Genomic DNA, 22,752 nt, shown 5'->3' on the forward strand with positions numbered 1-22,752 from the left:
CAACAAAGCAATTTTATGTGGGAGTTTTTACTCATCTTTGCAAAGGATTTGTCTTGGTTTTGTGTCAAGAGGAGGAAAAGAACCCCATCCTGCCTGGAACAGCCTGCAAAGAAGGCCCTGTGTCTTAAAGCTGTTTCTTCAGGGATAATTGATCCTATCTAAAACCTATCCAAGGGGCCTGTGATGATAATTATGTTTTACATATTACTGACAAGCTTATAGGAAGCAATTAGGAAGAATTAATATTGCATTTGCTCTTTAAAGTCAGGAAGACCAATCCGCCTGCAGCTGATGGCACAGCCACAGCGTTTGGCACATGTGTGCACGCTATATGTGTAACTCACACTGGCTATCCCCTTACAGCACAGCACAGCTGCTCCGAGCTCTTCCCCCCTTACCCCAAGCCATCATCATGACCCCACAGTGCCCAGCAACAGCCCATTCCCTTTCTCCCAATTCTCCACCTGCAGCCACAACTTCTGCATTGATAAAATAACAGATTTCCTACAGATTTCCTGTGAGAGTTTATTTTAAACCCGACCCCAGGCTTAAATCTGGGTGGTCTCCATTGCTTTGCAACTCGCTTGTCAGCGGGCAGAGCTCCAAGGCCGAGGTGAAGAGCATGAGGCCTGCTCCGTCCCGCACTGCCCCGCTGAGGCAGCACGAAGTTGGGCACACAGTCAGGCTCAGTCCAGGGCCAGCGAGGGGATTTTGCAGACAAAGGGGAAGGTCCGGCCGCAGGCGTTGTCGTTCCAGGAGCGCAGCGCTGCCCCAAAAACAAGGCGTGAGGCAAAGCACCCAGCCCATGGATGCCTTTGGGCTTCTCACATAAGCAGGATCTTGCCGTGCTTTAGTGAGAGCCCATGGTGGCAATGGAAGCGAAAGCTGGCTGAGGGATGTGCTTAGCGGCAAGCTGTGCATGCAAAGGGAGATCACAACACCTTAACTTTGACTAAATTTAGTGATTCTCCAGTGATGCTCCCCCCCCTAGCTGCTGAGGATGGATGTAAGCAGAGGAAAAGCATGTGTGTGAGTGTGGTTATAGAGAAAACACCCCTGCTCTGTGAAGAAAAGCAGAAAATAAAGATTTAAAATGCAAATCGTCACCCTGCCAAGCAGCCACTTCAGAAAAGCACGAGCAGCAGCGGACAGAATTTATTTGCATGCAAATAGGACTCAGTGTGCCCTTGAACCGCGGTGCTTACCGCTGCTGGCCCGGTACCAGATCTGTACACAGTCCTCCTCCTCTGGGATGGAGTGGATGCCGTCATCGGGCTGGCTGCCATCCCAGTAGTTGTAGTCATAGGAGGTGCCGTCTGTCCACTCGAAGTGACCCTCCTGTGGGGCACAGGCAGGCAGAGGTGCAGCCACTGCGGAGCACTGCCCCTCAGACCCTGTCCCAAGGCAACCCATTGCCATATACCCAAATGGGGATGGATGCAAGACACTACAGGGACACATTGAGAACTGAGCAAGCAACTCACTGAGGTTTTATAGCTGAAAACCTACCCCAGGGAGATCTAGCAATCTGCACCACAAACTTATAGCATAGAACCACACAGGCACTGATGTTGGAAAAGTCTTCAACATCACCAAGTCCAACCATCAGCTTGACTTACCATGTCCTATCGCTAATCCATGCTCCTCAGTGCCACATCCACTCCACTCTTAAATACCTTCAGGGACTCCACCACCACTCTGGACACCCCATTCCAATGCTTCACCACCCTCTCCACGACAAAATTATTCCTGATTGGCAATCTAAATCTCTCCTGGCACAACCTAAGACCACAGACTGAGCAGCCCCCACTCCCTCAGCAACTCCTCATAACTTGTTTTCTTGTCCTCCCTGAGTTTCATTGTCTTCTCTGCTCATGCTCAAGCAATTCAATATCCCTCTTGTTGTACCTTGGTTTAACATCCCTCCATACTGCAATTCAAGCTACAGTAATAAATAATAAGGCTTATTTTGCATTTCATAAGTGCCCATAAAACATCAATGAAAGGCAGCTCCACAGGGCTGCAGCACTGCACAGGGGTTCTCTTGAAATCAATCTTGCAACTGAAGAGTGCAAAATTCTGTGTTCCCTCTCCTCCTTTTCTTCTTTTTGAGGAATTGCTGATGTGTGACTGTTCTGATTATCTCAATTTTTATATCATCTAGTAATATGGTGAAGAAATAACTCCAACAGGCCAGTTTTTTAAAAGCTACAGAGCATCATAAGAAAGTATTGAAACTTGGTGATTTTTGACATTGGAGAAATTTTCAATCTACAAAAAGGACAGCAATAGACATGGCTATTCTCTAAACCACAGAATAATTCTCCAGTTTCCAAGGAAAGAAGGAAGGAGGCTGCAAACACACCTACTTACTGCAACAACCAGGAAAACAGGAAAAGAAGCAGAAGCCAGGGCTGCTCACCTGCCGCAGGTCATTGAGCCCCGTCCAGATGTCAGTGGGGATGCCGGGCACGCGGCTGTTCACCAGGTCATACACGAAGACATTCTCTTCCCAGCTGGCAAAAGAGCAGTGCAGCAGTGAGAGGTTATCACTGGCAAGGGTCAGGAACATGCCATCACCATCCTTCCCAAAGCTGGACAAATGGCTCCTTGTCTATTAATTGTGGTGATCAGGTGCCAGGCCTTTGCAAAAGGTGTGTAGTGTAGAGGACAAGGAGGAGCAGAGCCCGTGTAATCACATCAGATTTCTACCCCAGTTCAGGTACAAGAAACACACCCTGCGGGAGATTCAGGGAGCACTACAGCATTATTTCTGCCAGCAAAGCAAAAACCATTTTCTTCCCCAGCTTTGCATGCTCAAGACAGCAGGCTGGCCTTGGTTTCTGCATGGAATTGGATGCAGTCCCCATGTCCCCGCTTTCCCAGAAGGAACAGGACAGTCGGGCTCTCACCTGTGAATGGAGGCCAGCTTTGCTGACCTGATGCCAATGGAGAACTCCGCACAGTAGAGGTCGGCCTCGGCCCAGGTTTTGTTGATGGGGAAGTAGCGGTAGCAGTGCCCTTCATACTCCGTCCAGAAAAGAGGGCAGGAGTAGGCATGCACAGGCTCCGGCAGGGCTGGGGGCAGAGCAGAGGACACACAGGAAATGTGGGAGAAGCAACCTCCACCCCTGCTCCTTGACAGCAAACCAAAGCCATACATGTGGAAAAAAAGCAGATTTGGCTGAAGCGATTCAAAATTTTGCACAAGCCCAAACAAATTTTGCAAAAAGCCATGAGTTTCCCTATTTTAGTGGCCACCTACAAGAATATTGAGACTTGCACTGCAAGACTGTTTGACGTAGTATCATGCATGGGGTGCTCCAAATGAAAACACTCACTGGTGCTACTGAAGACAATGAGATAAGGGCTCCTCTCGGCTCCATCAGACACCAGTAGGGCCGCTGTGCTGGGATGGGGCTGACACCACAGCTGCAGGGCTGTGGCCATGCACTGCTCTCTTGCTTATACCTCCTGGAAGGCCACAACTCCCTCTCAGCACACCTCCTGTCCTAGCCCAGTGGCAGCCATGCACACCAGCACGCCCTGTGTTGTGGGCCAGAAATAGCCCTGGGGAGGCCAAGGGGAGCAGTGCTGCTCTATCTGCCTCCCTGGGAGATAAGAGGGGCCCTGCAGAGCTCTTCAGCAGGCCAAGACAACTTCCTCAAGTGAGGCTACTGTGGGGGCACAAGAGGCATTTTTGGAGCCCTTATATAATATAAAATTTGCAACACATGAACGCATCCCTCTGCAGCCTCCTTTATGTGGAACAAAGGAGAAAGAGCACACACCACAAACACTAATACATGTGCACATCCCAAAATCACACAGCAAACAGGCTGAACCCCCATAGGCCTTGGGTTTTGAGCCTTGATGTGCCCCAGCTCCCTCAGCATCAGCTCCCCCCAGGGCCCTGTTGGAATGATTGAGGGGTCAGAAGCAGGGCTTAGGGCACAGCCCGGCCCTGGGAGAGGCAGATGCCACTGAGCTACCCAAGCAGGTAACAGGCTCAAGGCCGGAGAGGTCAAGGCACTGCTGAAGGGCCTCCGGTGTTGAAGAGCCTGGAGGGAACTGACTGTCACCATGGGTCAGTCAGTGGTGAGCAGAGCAGATCTCCACCAACAGCCACATGTGATGAGAGGGCAGTGAAGGCAATGTTGGTACGGCAAAAAAAGACGAGGAGCAGCTTCAGAGCAGTGCAGCCAAGACCCAGGCAGCTCAGCGGTGATGTGTGGCTCAGGATGGCATCCAGCTTGTCTTGCAATGGGAAAAGCACAGCCCTAAGAAAAGTGAGCCATTGTTGTTGCAGCCGTAGAGCAGAAGGACCAGGAATGCCACAAGCTGATGTGATTTCCTGCGGCGTCACACACAGTGAGGGCAAAGGACTGGATCCAGGGGAAAAGGCTGCAGCCCCCAGCTGTTTTACAGAGGTGCAAAAAGCCCTGGCAAACTCTTCACCTCCAGCAGCATGGTGGCAAAATTCACAGGGCAGAGACCAGCAACTCCCTCCCTTCCCGGATCACACTGGGGCCCTCAGCACTCCCTGCCCCGGAGGATCACTGCCCCCCTCTTGTCCAAAGCAGCCAAAACTGAGTGGAGATGCAGACAGCCCTCCTTTGTTATTCTGCGCTGCTTCCCATTAGGTAGCATTAATTTGATGAGCTTCAGCGAACCAGAGGTGCCAGAAGGAATTTAAGGTTAAATATACCAAAAAGGAAAAGAAGGGAGGTCAACATTTAATTAGCATCCTCTCTCTTGGGTCAGGATCAGAGGCTCTAGCGCTCTCTTTGGAGGAGGATTTCTGCTCTTACGTTTACAGGCAGCGACAACTGGGGGTCCTGCCATGGTCTGGGAACTTCAGGAGCTATTTTTAGCAGAAAAGCCATAAGAAATTTCATGCGTGAGTATATAAGCACACTCACAGCTCTATAGGAAAACCTCATAACCTAAGCTAGCAGCTGAAAACGATACTTAATGTAAACAGGAGTGGGGCATATTCTTACCAGGTCCTCAGATATAAAACCCCCAGAAAAACATCTTCCTAAGTAGCATCAGCTCCTGGGGGCCAGAGCAGCACCTGAAGCAAAGCTACCACCTGCAACACCAGCTTCCTGCCAGCCCCGTGGCACATCAGGCCTTTGTCCCCAAATTTCTGGCCTAAACTTGGCTGAAGGTAAGATCCACACCAGGTAGGTAACATCCAGAAAAGCTGGAAAGCAAAAATTTAGGGTCAGAAAGAGAGCTTTGCGCTCCATACATTTGTTTAGAGTTCTATTTACTTATTGCTGAGACCCAGCTCAGAGCCATCAGGATCCCCATAATGGGACAAACCCTGTGTCACAGCCATGCAGAAGCTGGCACAGCTCTGGCAAAAAGCTTCACTTCCCAACGACAAACTGAGAAATCCCCAGGCAGTTTCCTGAGGCTTTTTTTTTTTTTTTTTTTTTTTTAATCAGGATGCTACTGAAGAAGACACAACACTGACTGCATGAGTCTCTGCCTCAGCAGGGTGGAAGTTCCCTTGTGTCTGAGGGTTGGCAGCCACTGATGGACATGGAGATCAGTCAGTAACTGGGCAATGTTTTGCACACCCTGGAGTCATTTGTTTTTGTGTCGCTGTTTTTTTTTTGTTTTGTTTTGTTTTAGGTACCAGACACAGATTTCCAAGTAAAACTTTAAAGAGCAGTTGAAGAGCATCAGAAAAGCAACATCCTCTCAGACAGAGAGCTCTGCTTTTTAAGACCCTATAATAAAACCAAGCTGTCCTTCCAGATTGGAATCTCATGTCACACAGGCTCAGAGATGTAAGGCTGCCGCAGCCAACAGCAACAGCCCCCTGCGGCTCTGCTACAGCCAGAGGTAACAGATAGCAGTTATCTTGCATTTTTGTACTTCTTAATTAGTGGAGGGAAAGCTGCCATTGATAAGGCATCTGGCAGGAAAAACAGCCAAGTATTGATCCCTTTCCTCAAGAGTAGCACTCAGCAGGTCCCTCTCTGCTCAGAGCCCTACAGACAAGCAGTGTGCTGCACTGAGCACAGGCACACCTCCATGCAGCCCCGTTAACAAGTTTGCAACACATGTAAGTGGCACAGAGCAGCTGCTGTCAACCCATGCTTCAGACTTACATACAGAAAAAAAAGCAGAGGAATGGGAGGAAGCACGTATTTATGTTATTTTTCAGGTTGCTCTGGACTTATCCTCCCAAAAGAAGTTGGCAAGTTTGAGAATTCTGGAGCAGAAGAAACTGACAAGTCCGCTGCTGCCCCTCCGAGAGGGCCCGACCTTGCTGCCCAAAACGGGGTAACCGCGTTCTCACTCACCTTGGCTGATCTTGATGTTGGTCTGGGGGAAGGCGCGGGCAGGCAGAAGCGCGGCAGCCAGCAACACGCACACAGCACGGCCGCAGCCCATCGCCGCAGCTCCGCGGTCCTCGGCTCCGGCCAGGGCGGGCGGCGGCACTGGGGGCAGCTCCGGCCCCACCCGCGGCAGGAGGCGGCCCCGCACCTCCCCGCTGCTGCCCTCCTCCCCGAGCCGGGCGGGGATGCGGCTCCCGGCGGGGCTGTGCTCCCGTACTGCTCCGCGGTGCGCTGTGGGTTGGCTGTTATCAGCGCCGGGAGCTCAAAGAGGAAGGCACTGGCTGTGCTGCCCAGAGCAAGGCTGCTTCGCTCACTCTGCCGCCCACCTGCCAGCTCCGCGCCGTGCTCGTGCCTGCAAGCACGAGGAAACCTCCAGCATCGAGCAGAGATGCGATGGATGCTCCGGAATGTCTCCTTTCTGTGGTCAGAACTGTGTTTGGAAATAAACTTCAGATTTAAAAAAGAATAACAACATTGTATTAAGTCATTTTCTAGCATCAGCATACGGGTAAGGGAAACAGAACATACACACGTGCTATAAAACTCTGTGGCCCTACTCCATTTTCCATTTATGCCTCCAGCCAGCACTGGGCACACTTCTTGGGAACACAGTCAGTGCTGTTCCCTTCTAATTCTTAGCAACCAGACTAAATTTACAGCTTTTTCTGGGAGTGCACCAAACCCTGCTCTCTTGTGGATGCTATCCCTCTAGTATGAGTTGTGAATGGGCTGAAAGCAAGATACAGATTTTCCTACAGTCACAATGCTGGTTAGAAAAAAACAAAACAAAACAAAAAAACAACTTTTACAATATATAATAATCTGGGGGCAGCTCCTGCAGAGCACAGCGACCTGCAGTCCCCTGCAGGCACACACATCATATTCTGCCTCTCCAGGATGCTCTGGCTGGGAACGCACCCAGCAGGAACGGGACTCTTGGCCACTAGGCAGGCAGGGCTGTGCCAGCTCCAGGTCTGCTCCCCCAAAATAACTCTGGGTTCACCCACAGTAAGAAAGGGCCTGCTCCAACCTTCTTGTCTTTACTAGCACCACAAACATAACTGAGCTTAACGCAAGAACGAATTCTGCTAACAGTTACCACCTCAGGGTGTGTGGCACAATTAAATAGATTTTTATTTTCAATAAATATACAATCTGCATTATACCAGACAATATGCCGTGGAAGAAAAAAAAATAATGTACAGAAGCAACCAACAGGACAGCTTGACCACACCTACATTCATGTGCTGACCTGGAAAACTACCTTGGTAAACACACACAACACAGAAGGAGTCACTGCAGTCTATCAGGGAAGTAAAATTGTGCATTGGGGGCATTCTTAACTGCAGAAGTACCCACAGCAGGTTTCTTTTACTCAACATCAGGAAGGATTGAGAAATATAAATGCTACTGGAGACATTTACTTGCTATATCATCACAGTATCTATTGGACGCACACAGACTGCTATGAGAGTGGCAGGCCCCACTGCTGGCAGCACGTCGGCCCCGCACAGCAAGGACTGTGTGTGCCGGCCACGTATTAACAGGAGCTTAATTCTGTTGAAACAAATACAAGGACAAAACTGGAGCCAGAATCGACTTCACCACAGCTTCTACCATTTAAAAAAACATCCTATCCTAATTATGATGTTCACCAACGAGAGCACACAGGTACGCATATCTCCGAGAGGACAAGTCATGGATTTGGATTGTAAAGAGAGTGGACGCGACTCAGAACTCTTCCCCATCTTGGCATGTCCTGTGGCACCTCCACCTGCCACCTGCTGCTCTGTCACTGAAACAGCAGAGCGGTGCCGGGCGCAGGGAGCAATGGGTCCGGCCAGTCAGGCGGCCAGTGCCACCGAGGAGCTGCTGGCACAGGACGCGGCAGGACATGGTTGGCGCTGCGGAGGTTTGCACAAAGGCCAACGCAGCCAGGTGGGTGCCAGCAGCTGCTTCGGTCCAATGCAGCTGCTGTGGGGTGGGAGTGAGGTTGGGTGATTTGGAGGTTGGAGTTTTTTCCCTGCCTTGCCCGCCTGTTTGGTTTGGCCACCACAGGTGCCACACCTCATGTCACCTCCAGGGATGCCGGGGAGACGCGGTCGCACTCCTCCCGTGAGCGCAGGCTGTGCCACTGCTCCACAGCCGTCCGGTGTGCATTGAGCATCCGGCGCCAGTGGTTGGACTCGGGAGCACCTGTGGAGTACTGACCGATGACGATCCGCCCGATGAAGTCGTTGCTGCTCTTCACGTTGTGCCCATACACTGTGGGAAGCAGAAACGGGGACAGATCAAGGAAAGCATACCGCTCAGCCACCCCGGGCACCGCCAAACATGAGCCCCAGGGGACAGCCGTGTCCTGTGGCTGTGCCACGCCAGCAACTGGGATGTCAGTGACATTTTGAGGATGTTTTTTGAAGAGCTTTTGTAAAAGGTTTAGCCAGGACACTGGAATTTTTAGTGTGTAGCTCATCAACCCAAAAGACAGGCTGAGCAGCTTGGAAAGAAAAAGAGAAGTTGTACTCAGATTTAAATATAACTGAAATAAAGAGGACACACAAATCCACATTGCTATTTAGCAAGAATATGATAAACAATTATACCATCTAAAGAAAGGCCAAAACCTTTGTCCAGGCAAATCAGGATGCTGAAGCAAGAACAACAGCCTCCACTCGGTAAATGAACAAGAATCATCCTCCAGATCCTTTGGAGAATGACATCCTTGCCATTCTTCAAACACAAATGTTAACGACCCCTTGTAATGATAATCAGTGTCATTGCCAAATTACAGATACGAATCTCACACGCACAGGCTGTCAGTGGGATGCTTATACAGAACCAATTTTCTGTAATTATAATTTGTTAAAAGGCCAGGGGAGTAACCAAGGGAGAGAGGCAAGCCTAACGCCCGTCCTTTGTGCTAGCCCAGCCTCGTGGAACAAAGCTGCAGACAGCTGCAGTCGGTAATTATGGGCCTGATGCTGGCCAAGGTTGCGTGCTCCTGTTGGACAGGCATAAAAGCACCTTGTGTTTTGAGAAATAAAGCCGTAGCTCATTAGGAAGTTGAACCAAAAGTCTGCAAAAGCTGAAGCCAGGATAACCACGGGCACTGGCTAGAATACTAAAGATTAAAACCTTTCCCATGAAAGAGGAGGACTTCTAAGAACAAATGCCTGCAGGGGCTCCAGGACCCAAGCAGGTAAGTTCAGAGGTGGGCGCTAGCACAGAACAGTGTGCTCGCTCTGCAAGTGGCAGCACCCCACAGCACAAAATCTCAGCTTGTGCCTGAGATGCTTTTTCTTACTGAATGACCTAGAACTATTTTTGGGTACAGCAAAGCTCTGTTCTCATAGCCACAGGAGCCACACAGGCAGCTCCGTGCTACTGCAGTATGCCCAGCACCTCACCAGTCCACTGACTGACTCAGCCCTCTCCACACCACAGCACCCTTGGACACGCAAGCAAAACCTTCACATCCCCAACAATTCTCCAAGTTCATACAATAAAAACATGACATGAAATCGCTGACCATTTGAAGGAGATACCTCTCCATCTTAGGACATCCATGGCCTCTCAGGTGGTCACCATCAGATCCTGGAGGTGAAGCCACCAGCACCTGGAGGCATATCTCCAGCAGGTGCTGGTGTCCTCAGGGCAGCTCTGTGTGCTTCCTGGAGAACTGCCTCTGAGGCTGCAGTAAGGAGCAGTCAGCCACCCATCCCCTCCAGTACACAGCCTGCCAGTGTTATTCACGGGCTCTCACATAAGGGAAGAGATCACAAATGTGGATAGCATGACTATGCTAAATCGCCTGCTAGAATTTATTACCCTAGCAAAAGCATACATGATAAAAATTGCATAAAAGCAGCCCCAAATCAAATGCTTCCTACTTTTTTTAAATATAGCTGTTTCTTCCTCACTTTTTTGAATTCCTTTTCTTTATTTCAAGCACAGAAGAGGACAAAGCTCAATCCTGAGAGACAAAACCAATTCAAACCAGGACGTTCTAAAGACCACCAATTACTCACAGCTTCAATTAGCAGAGGCAAAGTATCCGAGGCATACTGATTCTTTGATTCTTAGGACCAAGTCCTCAGCAGGATTGTAAAACCAGAAGGTGCGTTAAATGCAGAAGACATTTGTTTTAGCATTGACCCAAGCATTTTGAATTCTTATAATGAAAAGCATCTTGCTGGAGGTGTTACTGGTAAATAGAGAAGGTTTTGTCATCCTAATGGAGCTGTCTGAATCCACAGGACTCATCCCTCATCCCTTCTGGAGAACCTGACCTCTATTCTCATCCTGTCAAGTAATTAGTATGCTGATTCCTTCAGCATATTAATGTACTAATTACACAAGCACTGTTGCTTCTCTCATTTTGATAATTTCGATAGCACAGAGGTAAACTTACAGCTGAAGAACAGGGTGGAGGTTTCCCATGGCTGAGCACTTGCTCACAACACGCCTGCAGACCATAAGTGACAGCACCACATCCAGTCCAGGTGTGTGAACCTGCAGCCTCCCCAGCCACCAGCACCCCACGCAGCCTGTGGGCCCAGCAGAGGCCTGATGCTGCTGGCAGGGGCTCACAGGGTGCTCAAGGCTGATCCAAAGAACGGAAAGCACACAAGACGCAAGGAGCAGCTTCACGCACACTCACACCTTCAGCCTCTGCAGGAGGGCCCTGGCTCTCCACTCCTACCCCAGCCCAAATTACCTGACCCTCAGCACCCCTCCAGGACCTAGGAGGAGCTCAGAAGAGATCTCAGATTAAACACCCTCCAACCAGCACTGTGGGCTGCTCAGAAGCAGAAAATAGGTAATTATCAGGTGGGTCTGTTGGTCTGACCCGCTCTGGTTACAGGCAGTAGGCACTGCTTTCCTGTTAAGAAAGTGATTTTCCTGACAGAACTTACAAACCTGATCTCATCGGCTCTCTTTCCACCATTGCAGCAATTTACACAATAGCAACATTTATTTCCAGGCCAACTTGGAGCAAAAAGCAATTAAGGAAGCAGAGGTCAAACCAATTCCTTTTGCAGATGCTCTTTACTGAGAGATGCATTTATAAGCTGAAAGGCTTAAAAAAAAAACAAAAAAAAAAAAACACAAAACCTAAAGAACCTCTTTCTAGTAGAAATGCTGAAATATAAAAGAAAATTGAGTTCACCCGTGTCTATTGAAAGGGTTGAATACTTGAGGACAAGAGATGCAATGCAAATAAAGCATTTCTGTGCTATCCTCTTATCATCACATCGATCCTAACTGACCCAGAAGCCTGCTTGTATGGCGTCAGCCCAGCACGGATCCAGCCCAAAAGCTAATTTACACCATTTTCTTTAGCCAATTCCTTAAGCTTCCTTAAGGAAGTGCCTTGCTCAGCCAGGACCACGCACATCTTCAGCTCCTGAATGCGCCATGCCAGATGTGCCCGAGTTTTCCCGAGCCTCTGCTGCCTCCTGCAGGCACCAGGCCCTGCAGCCCCACAGCCTCTGCTCCAAAAAGAGGACTACTATCTCCTTTGGGCTAGGTATCAAGCAGAACACCTTCACTCGATTTATATCAGTGTGCCATCAGTTTGTTTACAGCGCAGCATCACCCATAACCTAACTAAATGCCCCCAGAGTTTTGGGGTTTAATTCAATTTGTTCACATACTGCATATTTTAAAAGGCCTTAAATAATTGAGCATTGCTTTGGTGAATCACCTGCACCCCTGATACCCAGCTACAGCCAGCCTCTACTGCTGGAGGTGCTTCGGCCACTGATCGGGAACATTGGCTACCTGTATCAACTCTCAGGCTAGAAAGTCATTACAAATATATTACCCATTATGTTTTTTTAATTGCTGTTGCCACAGCCTGTAAAAGCTTGATGTGTCACATCAGCACACTGGGCTAGACTCTGAAAAAATACACATATATGTTCTTACTGCAAGAGCTTTGGAACACCAAGCTCTTCTAACCCTACATCCCAACCATGATTGCATCCATGGAAGCACATGTGCTGCCAGTCACTGTTATGCTGCAATCTGCAAACCCTGCAAGCCTTAGGCAGCCAGTGTGCTGCTCCTGCAGCCACACTGCACAGTAGTATCCTCAGACTGCAACCAGACTGCAAGGAAAGGGAAAAATAGCAAAGACTTGACCAAAACTGCATGTGGGCAACTGGGTGGCAGCACCTTACTGGGAAAACAAGTCTGGAAAGATCTTTATCTCCTGAGAAGAAACCCTAACTCTATTAGCACCAAGCCTTTAACTCCCATGGGTCCACCCGTTCCAGTCTCAGAACTCAGTGAGCTCCCAGGCACTCCTGTACTTCAATGCAGCACATCAGGCACACAACCCAGGGCAGCAAGCAAGCTAAATTTCCTTCCCCAGCCTGTACAGGTAGAAAATCAGTGTCCAGCCTTTTCCATACTGTGTCCACCATCTAAAAGGTCTATTCTGCCAGTTAAATGGGTCTGAAACTACTTCTGAACTGCTTGACATCAATATTAAAGAGCTACTTAGTGCAGAGTGGGTGTTGTTAGCAGACAGACTAACCATGCTCACTGTGAAGGCCATGGGGTGGACTAAACTTTGCCCTTTGCTCCCTGAGTGTGGCCAGTAATATTCAGCAGAAACAGAAAAGCAAGGGAGGAAACACAGTGGTCTTGCACTTATCAATTTAATCTCCGCAGACTCTGATTTGCATGGAAAACTCACTTCCCTGCACCTTCTCTATCAGGCTGCTCACAACACCCAGCTGCAGAGGGAATCTGAACCCCAAGAGTTCAGATTCCAAACCAAACCCAGCATCTGGGAGGTAGCTCCACATCCCGTGCCCCCAGCATGGGCGTCTCGTCCCCAGGTAGCTCCACTGCCATAGCAGCCAGTGCCACGCAGATTGTTCCTCATTTGATATACAGAAAGATTACAGCCCAGTGAGCTGCTGCAGTAATTTCTTTCACCGTTGGGTGAGGAAAACAAGATAAAAAGAGTGAGGTCGAGAGAGGCGTGACACTGTTTAAATTAATGGGCTGCAACATCAGCAAGTGCTGCGGGTCAGCTCCAAGAGCGACTGCTCTTTTCTTTAGAAGACAATTGCTAAAGAATTCCAGAGAACTCCAGAAACAATCATTTTCTGCCATGGCAGCAGTGATGCACAGACTGAAGCCACCAACTTCTCATTAACAAAGTCAGGTAGAATGAAGAGTCTTCATTTTGCCTCGCTTGCAAGCAACAGATTGCCTCAGAAGCACAAACATCCTGGTGCTCTCATTGTTATTAATCCTGTCTTTCACATTAAAAAGGCCAGCTTGGTGCAAAAACGCAAAAGTAGCCCTGAGCATCTCCTCCAAGCAGCCTGAATCCCGCACTGCAGGCAGGTTGGAGGGGGGTTTGGATCCCCTGGTGTCTCAGCAGAGGGAACCAGCACCTTCTCCTTGCAGCAGCTTGCCCACAGCCTCATGCCAAAGTCTGAAAGCAGTTCACACCCCAGCGCAGGACCTCTCCCCCAGGGAAGGTCCCAGGTGACTATTTTTATAGCCAAACTTCCATTTCCAGGGCTGGTTTGGGTTCCCTTTGCCCCAGGAGCAGAGGTGTTCCTGATGACCTGCTGGGTCACACCATGTGGAGCAGAGCAGCAGCACTGCTCTGTTATCCTTAAAGCCGGGCATGGACCATATGGTGTACACTGCATAAATACATAAAGTATTTTGTAACACCAGAAACAAAGGCCAATTTCTGATCTAAATTAAACAGGTCTAAATCCTGAGAAAATCCTCTGCTGACATCAATGTTTTTTTGCTTTTCTTCCTTTGACTAAGATAGGATTACACATGTTTAAGCACAGATTGGATTCCTCTTCTGACCTGCAATATCTGTATATTCCTGATATATGAAACATATAGATATCACATTGCTTCAGAAGCACAGGTCTAATAGAAACAATCTTCTAGCAGCAAATTGCCTATCTATTTACCTAAGAGATATTACATTGCCCAGCATAGCATTAAAAAACAGAAACCACCTCTTTTTCCTGTATGCCAGCATGGGGGAGGCAAAAAAAAAAGTTTCACTTGCCTCATGTTAGAGGAGAGAACTTCTTTTTCCCCATAGATGTGTGCAAAAGACAAAATTCCTGAATTTTTGTGAGAAATAAAAGCAATAGGAGAAACAAGACACAAACATCTGAAGCAGCAAGTCAGAAATTAGACATGTAATGATCCCAAACAGATTGTGTTTTTCACCCCTTGCAAATGGGCAGCTGAAGATGATGAAAGCATGACCTTCAGATGCCAGTATACAGCCAGGCAAATCAAAATTCACACGTAATTCTGGAGTAGCCTGAGGCCAAATCTATTATCTAAGTTCAACCTGTTCCAATTATCTGAACATTTGGAAACCAGCCTATTAATTAAAAAAAAAAAATTGAAAATCCTTGATGTGTCTGCATGCCCACTGACCACATCCCTCAATGCCACATCGCCACATTCCCTGAACACCTCCAGGGATGTTGACTCCACCACCCCCCAGGCAGCCTTACTGTAATACCTCATCACTCTTTCTGAGAAGGAATTTTTTCCAATATCCATCTCAAAACACACTCCTGTAAGCAGTATTTCTTCAAAAAAGAAAGCATTTCAATCAAAGAAAACTGAGCACCAAAACAACACCATTATCAACACACCCCAACAAGGATTTTTCTTCCTCAAAAAATTCAAACTTCGTTAAACGATTCTTACATTTCCCCAAGGGCTGAGTGAAAGAGAAAACAAGGTAACGAGGAATGTGGTATACTGCTATCGAACAGCAATCTGTTATTTTAATCAAGCACTCCCTATTAACTGGAAGTTAATTAGAGCTGCAGGATAAAGCATCAGCACAATGTTGGGGCTGAAGACATGAACTGTAACTGCTTGCTGCAGGAAACACTCATGGTGCTGTCTCAGCCCTGTGGAGCATGGCAGCCCTTGAAAGCACAGCTGTAGGTGTTCAACATCCCACCATTTAACTATGCTTCCCTAGGAACTAAAAAAATAAACTAAAACAAAACCAACATGGTCCTACATTATCACATCGAAAAGTGAAGAAAATCCTACAAATGGTGCAGAAGAGAAAGTGCCTGCAAGCTGTAAGTGATCAGAAGTCAGAGTGTCACAAGATGCGATTCACTCCAGAGCTCCAGTGGCTTTTATTGGGCCATCTGGGCTTTACTGCACCGCAAACAGCATTACCCGATTGTTATTAACAATGCTATAATCATTAACAAAACACCACGGTGCTTGGATGTCAGGTGTCATCGTGCCTCTTGCTTTCTGAAGGTTAGGCTGGGACTTGGGGCTGAGTCCCATACCTCCCAGGGAAGAGCACACACCTGCAGGCCAGCACTCAGCCAACCCGAGCACAGAGCTGCTGCTGCACCAACGTCCTCAGCAGTGTGCCCAGGGGTGACCTCAGGCTATTGCTTGGAGGCAGCAGCTGAATACCACTATCCACGGGACAAAGAATAATGAATGCCTTTGCTCAGAGGTGTGTGTGCTCAGGAGAACCTGCTGTCCTTCCAAATTTGCCCTGCTAGGGCCAGCCCTCAAGCTGCCCACACCCAAGGAGACGGCCTCGCGGGTGGTCAAGTTGCAAAAAAATGCAGACAGAAAAAAGCACCACAAAGAAACATGTCACTGTTTGCATAGGTGCTTGTTACCAAGACAAGGTGTTGGATGAAGTAAATTACAATTAAACATCTCTACAAGTTGCTGCATCACTAATTGATGCTTGTTACATCGCTTGATCGTTTTCCTGGTTTTAGCTTCTTCTGGTGAGGAGCTGCGTACAGATGGTGCTCTGGTGGAGACAGCCTCCCCCCAGCTCTTCTCACCTCCTTTTGGGCACCAAGTGGGGACCCTGAGGCAGCGACATCCCCAAAAGGCACCTGAGAAGAAGGCACACGTGCCCTGCACCAATATAGAAGGAAAAAGAAGCACTTTGGGTTGTGAACACCAATAACCTCCAGAATTCAGTCCCAATATGCCCAAGGAGTCACAAGGTTTAGTGGGCATGCTAGGGATGGGTTGATGGTTAGATGATCTTAGCAGTCTTTTCCAACCTTAATCACTCTGATTCTAAGGAAGAAGAAAAGTCTAAGAAATGGTCCCAAATACCCCAAATCTTTGCTCGTGCTGAGCTGCCCCCACACTCCCCACCTGCACACACAGGCTTCCCACCCCCAGCACAGCCGTGCCCTAATGTGGGATCAGTTCAAGGGTGGTTCTCTGCAGCTCCATGAGGAACACAGTGCAGAGGAGAGCCTATAGAGCTGCCAGGTTGCAAGGCTGTCATTGGGAAAGCCACAGGAGAAACAGGCACAAATCTCTATTACAGTGCACTGAAAGCCAGATAGTCTGTTCAAGACAAAAAAAAAAACACTATGGAAAAAATAATAACTGTACTTTGTTTGATAGCACATCACTCTGCAGTGTAGCTACACAGAGGGAGGCAGGAGCTGATAGGGACTGGCACGGCTCCACCACCTTCAAATGAAGCCAAGCCAATGTAAAGACAGCTGCACACTGGGTCCAAAATATGAAGCCACAAAAAGGGCTCCTTTAAATTATTGAAGATGTACTCATTTTCTGGCTTCAGTGACTGGCAGCTCTCTACCCACTTAGAGCAGCATCAACCACCCTTCAAGCACAATTATTTTCCTTTTCAATTGGTCTTCGAGTCAACAGCAAATTTAATTAACTGACCTAAAGGACTAGAGCCATGGAAAGAAAAAAATAAAATTAAAAATCAGCTCCAGAAAACAAACAACAAAAAAGAACCACCGCAACAGCAAAAACAAAGCAAACAAACAAAAACCTAGAGCAAAAATGGACATTTTGGGATTACTTATTGCAACTTCCAAAGCAAGCATCACCAGCCAAGTACCAAGGAAAAGACACATTACTGAAACCTGACTGCATTATGTATGATTATGAATCACACAACTAACTTCCAACTCACTTATTTTAAAATACATCCATTTGAACACACACACACACACACACACACACACACACACACAGAAAAAAAAAAGAAATAAAAAAAATAATCCAATAGCCGCTTTGTCAAAGCCAACTTCCTCAGCTTCAGTGAGGAGCAGAACACCCCCCTTACTCTCCTTATCACACAGTGCTGGTATTGCATCCACTTTTTCTCATATAAGAAGATGAAAACAAAGAAGAATATTTCACATCTGTCACGTGAACACCTGACAGAAGCTTCCAAGAACAGACTCATCATTGCACATGAAAGGTGCATTCAGGACAACGTGCATGCAAAGACGTGATTAATTATAGGCTTTTGGCTGAGGAAATATTTGAACATGAAGGGCAGGATTTAAATTACTGATCAGCATCGCTTTTGCTGTGACACGTTTGGAAACAAGCTAATGGGTGGGAATTAGGCTCCCGGTACAGGCTGTGACACCTGCATCTGCCATCTAAGGAGTAAAGTAAGTCAACATATTTTCTCCCAGATACAGATCCATTTCTGTTCTTTGGAAAGGTGATGAGTAATGAGCAGAAATCTGCCAAAAAATAAAATTAGAAACACAGGAACTCAAGAGTGGCTGTGGGTGCAGCGTATGTCCCCAAAGCCACCACTCAACCCCAGCACTCCTCCAGTGGAGCTGTGCTGCAGGGAAGAGGTGATGTCAATGTTACACACCTCGACTGCATCATCGGACAGGCAAACTACGTCAGGTACCAAAAGTTACCTTTGCCAATGGCTGGGTTTAGGATCAGCCAATGCTCATCTCTTATTCTTCTGATTTTTGGCTTTATGTCATATTGGCTATCACCAAGAGTGTAATTAATGCAGAAAACCATTTTCAGTGGCACAAATTAAGCACAGAACAGACAAGGTGCATCCCCAGCAGCTCCAGACTCAAGCTGTGGACGGCTCTGAAGAGCTCAGCATACTTACTGAGCTACCCCAGAACTCCAGCAATGGCCACCCCTTCTGGGGCAGCTACCAGGACCAGCACTGCCCTGCATGGGCTCGTTGCATGCCTGCAAATGCTGCTTTGCTCACCTCAGAGGAGAGTAAGGCCACGCCACACCAGTAACAGCAGCACATTTACCTGTGAACACCAAGCTGGCATTTTCCAGTTCTTCTTGGGGAACCTTGAAGCTGAAGGACTCATTGTAGAAGGGATCTATCGTTCCCCGCATGCAGGAGGTTTTCTTGGTTTTTGTTAACTTCAATCCGTGAACAAGCTGAATTTTCACAAAGGGATCTGACAAAAATATAACAAACACAGACTGTACGTTACTGGAGTAGTGAGACAATGTCCTGGTTCAGGAAGGTTCAGCACAGCTGGGCACAGGGACACAGGGCTGGATCATGCTGGAGAACAGCGCTGGGAAAGGACTGAGGCCTGCAGCACCGCGCAGCGGGGAGGCAGGAGTCGGGCAGCTGCCTTAGTAACGCTCCTGCTGAAACCACACTGAGCGCAATTAATGACAGCCTTGACTCAGGCCAGATGCTCTGCTCTTTCTAAAAAATGCCAGCATTCTGACAGCAGCAATGCTGGGGCAGGGAGTATGGCCTGGTGCAGCACATGACTGCCAGTCTGCATGCTCAGAAACAGCAGGGAGCAAGGCATGGACACTGTGAAAACCTAATGTTGTCCACAGAGCAGCTAGTTTTCCTAAATAAAACCACTGCAATATTAACATTCACACAGTGCTCAGTATCTGCAAAGGATAAGACAACCTTAAACAGGCTGTCTTACAACATGGAACGTGGAGGTAACTGGGACTTCTGGCTCCTCATCTCACTCTGGTTCAGAGATTTTGAACTTCAGCATCACAAAGGCATTCATACCCTCAATTTTAGCTCAGAGTAAGTGTTCTGGCTATTTTGGTTACTGTTGGCTACATATATAAAATGAATATCCAGTGCCTTGTATTAAAAGGAACTGAGCATCCAAATCCCCCTAGATCCCGCACAAATTGCAGCCTTGCTGGCGGTCTGCTTTAGGAGTATATAAAAGCTGTGCATGAGTAATGTGAGAAATAGCCTGCCCTTTACCTGAACCTTGGCTCATGTCTGTCTGAAGAAGCTGTTTTGCTCTAATGATGTCCACATTCAGTCTTCCTGCGCTGGGCAGGTAGTTTAGTGACAACAGCAGCTCCCCCAGCTCAACTTCATTCTATGGGGAAAAGGGAATGTGGAAATTTAGAACATAGCTTGGAGGGGAAGGAAAGAGCAGGAAGAGAAATTAAATAAATCCCATTTGCCTAAATGCCTGAAAAACAAATTTTAGTCACACACTAAGCTGCAACCAAGAACCATCTGGTGGTACCTCGTGCTGAGCAGAAACAAGAAAGAATACTATCCCCAGATGAAGATCTGCTCTTTAACCTCTGATTGTTCAGCAGCTTTTCAGTAGTCGTTGCAAAGAGGACATATAAGGAAGAAGGAATACAGGGTCAGTAGTTTCTTCCCCCCCCCCCCTTTCATTCTGAGTGATTCCATGCTGTTCTCATCTCATCAGTCTCACCTCCTGATCAACACTCACAATATGGACTCCATCTGAGATGTCCTCTCCTCTCCTCAGCCCCAGTGACTACCATCAGCCTCCTGGGAACTTCAGGCACAACTCAGGAGCAGGTGGTCAGCATGTCCCTGGTTCTTGTGGGAAGATCCAGAGCTGTCTTCTGGTATCCAGCTCTGCCCATCCCAGAAAGGCTTAGCCCACCCTTTGTTTTTTGTCAGGATGTATGACAGGAATGTCACTGTTCAGCCATTATTTACGTTCGTTTCACTTTACTTAATGATGCTTAGAAACAGTAATTAATACTACTAATAAAAAGGGCTGGAGAACTGACATCACTGCTCCTCAGGCATGACAGCACAGAATAATCTCTTCCCCTTAGCCTGACCTGGCTCAGAGCCACCATTACTCTCAGATGCAAACTATGTTCAGTGAAGGCTGGAGCTGCAGAGCCCACACCAGGGCTGGCCACCAGCCCCTCTCACTTCCCTGCAGAAGCCCAAAGCCAGCTCTGCATTTCATGGTGCAGGGCAGGTCCAAACCAAGCCGAGATTTGACCAACACTTCCCATTCCCAGAAGAAAAAGGAGCTGTTGTGGTATTGCTATCATAACAAAAGGCTTAAATATCTTTAATGATACCCCAAATATTAGATTAAAGGAATCAGAGACTAAGCGACTGGGTAGACAATACAGAGAAGAAGCTGTGATACACAGCCATAGCTGGCCCAGTTTCACAGCAGACAGGTCAGCATGGCAGCTGCCCATCCCAGGCTGAGTGACCAATGTGAGCACACCACAGCTCTGCCCAAACCCGGTATGCATGAGGCTGCACCTCCAGCTCCTCACCCACCGAGCCCAGTGCTGCATCTGACATCACGTAATCATGTTAAAAGTTCTCCCGCAGGCGTTCTGTCTCCTCTGCTCCTGCTGACTGCTCCTGGCGAAGGCAGCGGGATGTGCTCGGCATGCAGGAGCAGGTGGCAGGCTGAGGGAGCCCTGTGCCTCTGATGCAATTTTTTCTTTTTTTTTTTCTTTTTTTTTTCTTTTTTTTTTTTTTTTTTTTGCTTTATATGGAAAATACAACAGCAGTCTACCTGATCCTACCACATATCCTCCCTGCACCCCTGGCTACCCCAGAGCCACATCACTAGTGTCAGCCCCAAGCTGGCCCATCCTGATGGCACCTTTCCTACAGCCTCCCTCCCATACCAGAAAAAGCACCTGACTTCTTATTCCTAACTCCCTTTTTCACAGCATCTCTCAAGTCACGTTATGCAGGTCATGATGAGATCACAGACTCATATTAACCATATGTATTTCCTGCTGTTGCTGCAATATTTTTGCTTTTCCTGGATGGCATGCTCCCTCCATCAGCCTTTGTGCAGCTCCACATCACAGCACACTTCAATATATGATATTTTCAATTTTTTCCATCAGCAAGCCATTCCCTTTATACGTACATCATGCTCAGAACTCTTGCAAGGCCAAGCCATACCCACATAAATTTTCGTAGCCAACTGTTGCACAAAGGATCTAGGACAGCATCATGCTCAACGTGATTCAAATGCCTAGTTGTATCATCTTTGATATTTCCCCAAAATCACTCAGACAAATTTATCACTGAGAATAGCCACCCCAAGCATGGTTCAGATCTTGCCAGGAGCCCCCAGACAGCAGAAAGCCACCCCACCGCCATCACCCAGTGTCCCTCCTGCCTGGCAAATCACAAGAGCTAATCTCAGTGTTCACACCTGACCTGTAAAATCTATCACCAGCACAGTAAGGAAGCATTATACAACCCACGCTACGCAAACATGATCCACCTGCACTATCCCTCAGCTCTTTTCTTTTTTTTTTTTAATAATACACCAACATTTTTAATGCATCTAGCCTTGTTTTCCACTTGCATTCACCGCTGTGCTGGGTTCCATGCAGACTTTAATTCCTAGAAATTCAGGTACATTCAGACAGCACAAATTAAGAAGCTAATTAACGATGCTATTACCAGCTGGGATGAGACAGCCCAACAGTTTAGGCTGTAAATATCAGATTCCTGGTGCAGATGGAGGCGGGCTGACACCAGACAGGAAGGTAAGACACTCTATAGATCAACTCAAGCTAAGAGTGCTGGACATCCAAAATTTGAGGTAACTCCATCTGGATCCGCACATTGGAGGCACAGCTGATCTCACTGAGCTGTGCCAGGAGCCCATGTAATACAAGCATGTTGCTGCCAGACAGTGCTGAGCCTTAATAGGGAAAGGGAAAGCTACTTCCCTGATTTTCAGCAGCAACCAACATAACAGAGATACTGGCAGCTCTCAAAGAACCCTTCTGACTACGTGAGAGAGATACAAAATGCTGTACTTTGTGTGATCCACTGGACTCCAAAGACTCCAACCAGTGTTAAGGAGTCTCAGATCAGGTTAATTTCCCAAATCCCAGCAGAGCCTTTCTAGCTCTCACTGCCTTCCAAGCGCATCCTTTTTTACTAATTATGTTAAGGGAGGTAAGGTACAATGCAGCCTGCAAAGGACCACGCAGGGTGGCTGTGCCCAAAAACAAAGTGGTCCTACAGTAAGGCAGAACAACAGAAGTGTTTCCAGCAGTAACAAAAGGTGGTTTCACAAGGAAACCCAGCTCGATTCATAGCCTACGGTATGAATGACTCAGACCTTTAAAAGCACTTAACCTGAGCAGTGAACTGCCTCTGGTCCTATAAATGTATTATTTCTAGTTCAACTGTGAAAATCTAGGAAACGCATCTCAATCCCTGCCACTGTGGCTAAGGGGCACCAGGTGGTCAGCCAACATCCACAGCTGGGAGCAGCCACAGGTTCCTCCCCAGCAGGCTGGCCAGACACCA

The 22,752-nt window shown here is 47.8% G+C and overlaps 2 protein-coding genes across 3 annotated transcripts in view; both read right to left on the reverse strand.

The window, feature by feature from the left end:
- Positions 1 to 511: 511 nt before the first annotated feature.
- CLEC19A (C-type lectin domain containing 19A) lies at positions 512 to 6,552 on the reverse strand. Its single transcript, XM_010719782.3, has 5 exons — positions 6,324 to 6,552; positions 2,913 to 3,078; positions 2,423 to 2,516; positions 1,206 to 1,338; positions 512 to 766 (listed from the first exon to the last, which is right to left on the reverse strand). The coding sequence occupies exons 1-5, from the start codon at positions 6,412 to 6,414 to the stop codon at positions 687 to 689; spliced, it is 564 nt and encodes a 187-aa protein (XP_010718084.2). The 5' UTR covers positions 6,415 to 6,552; the 3' UTR covers positions 512 to 686.
- Positions 6,553 to 7,061: 509 nt separating this feature from the next.
- Positions 7,062 to 22,752, reverse strand: part of SYT17 (synaptotagmin 17) — a 30,743-nt gene continuing 15,052 nt past the window's right edge. For both annotated transcript variants that reach the window (XM_085237339.1, XM_085237340.1), the window contains 3 exons: positions 19,420 to 19,540; positions 18,467 to 18,622; positions 7,062 to 8,624 (listed from right to left, as the gene is read on the reverse strand). In XM_085237339.1, coding sequence (XP_085093465.1) covers positions 8,428 to 8,624; positions 18,467 to 18,622; positions 19,420 to 19,540 — 474 coding nt within the window. In that variant the 3' untranslated portion in view covers positions 7,062 to 8,427. The remainder of the gene's footprint in view (positions 8,625 to 18,466; positions 18,623 to 19,419; positions 19,541 to 22,752) is intronic.

The sequence above is a fragment of the Meleagris gallopavo genome, chromosome 16 (assembly GCF_905368555.1).
Source record: "Meleagris gallopavo chromosome 16, MGAL_WU_HG_1.1, whole genome shotgun sequence".
NCBI lineage: Eukaryota > Metazoa > Chordata > Aves > Galliformes > Phasianidae > Meleagris > Meleagris gallopavo.

Excerpts from the sequence above, each read along its gene's own strand:
- CLEC19A (XM_010719782.3), bottom strand. The coding sequence starts at position 6,414 with ATGGGCTGCGGCCGTGCTGTGTGCGTGTTGCTGGCTGCCGCGCTTCTG. Across the intron at positions 3,079-6,323 it reads CAACATCAAGATCAGCCAAG|CCCTGCCGGAGCCTGTGCAT; the intron begins GTGAGTGAGAAC and ends CTCTGCCCCCAG. Across the intron at positions 767-1,205 it reads CTGGTACCGGGCCAGCAGCG|CGCTGCGCTCCTGGAACGAC; the intron begins GTAAGCACCGCG and ends TTTTTGGGGCAG.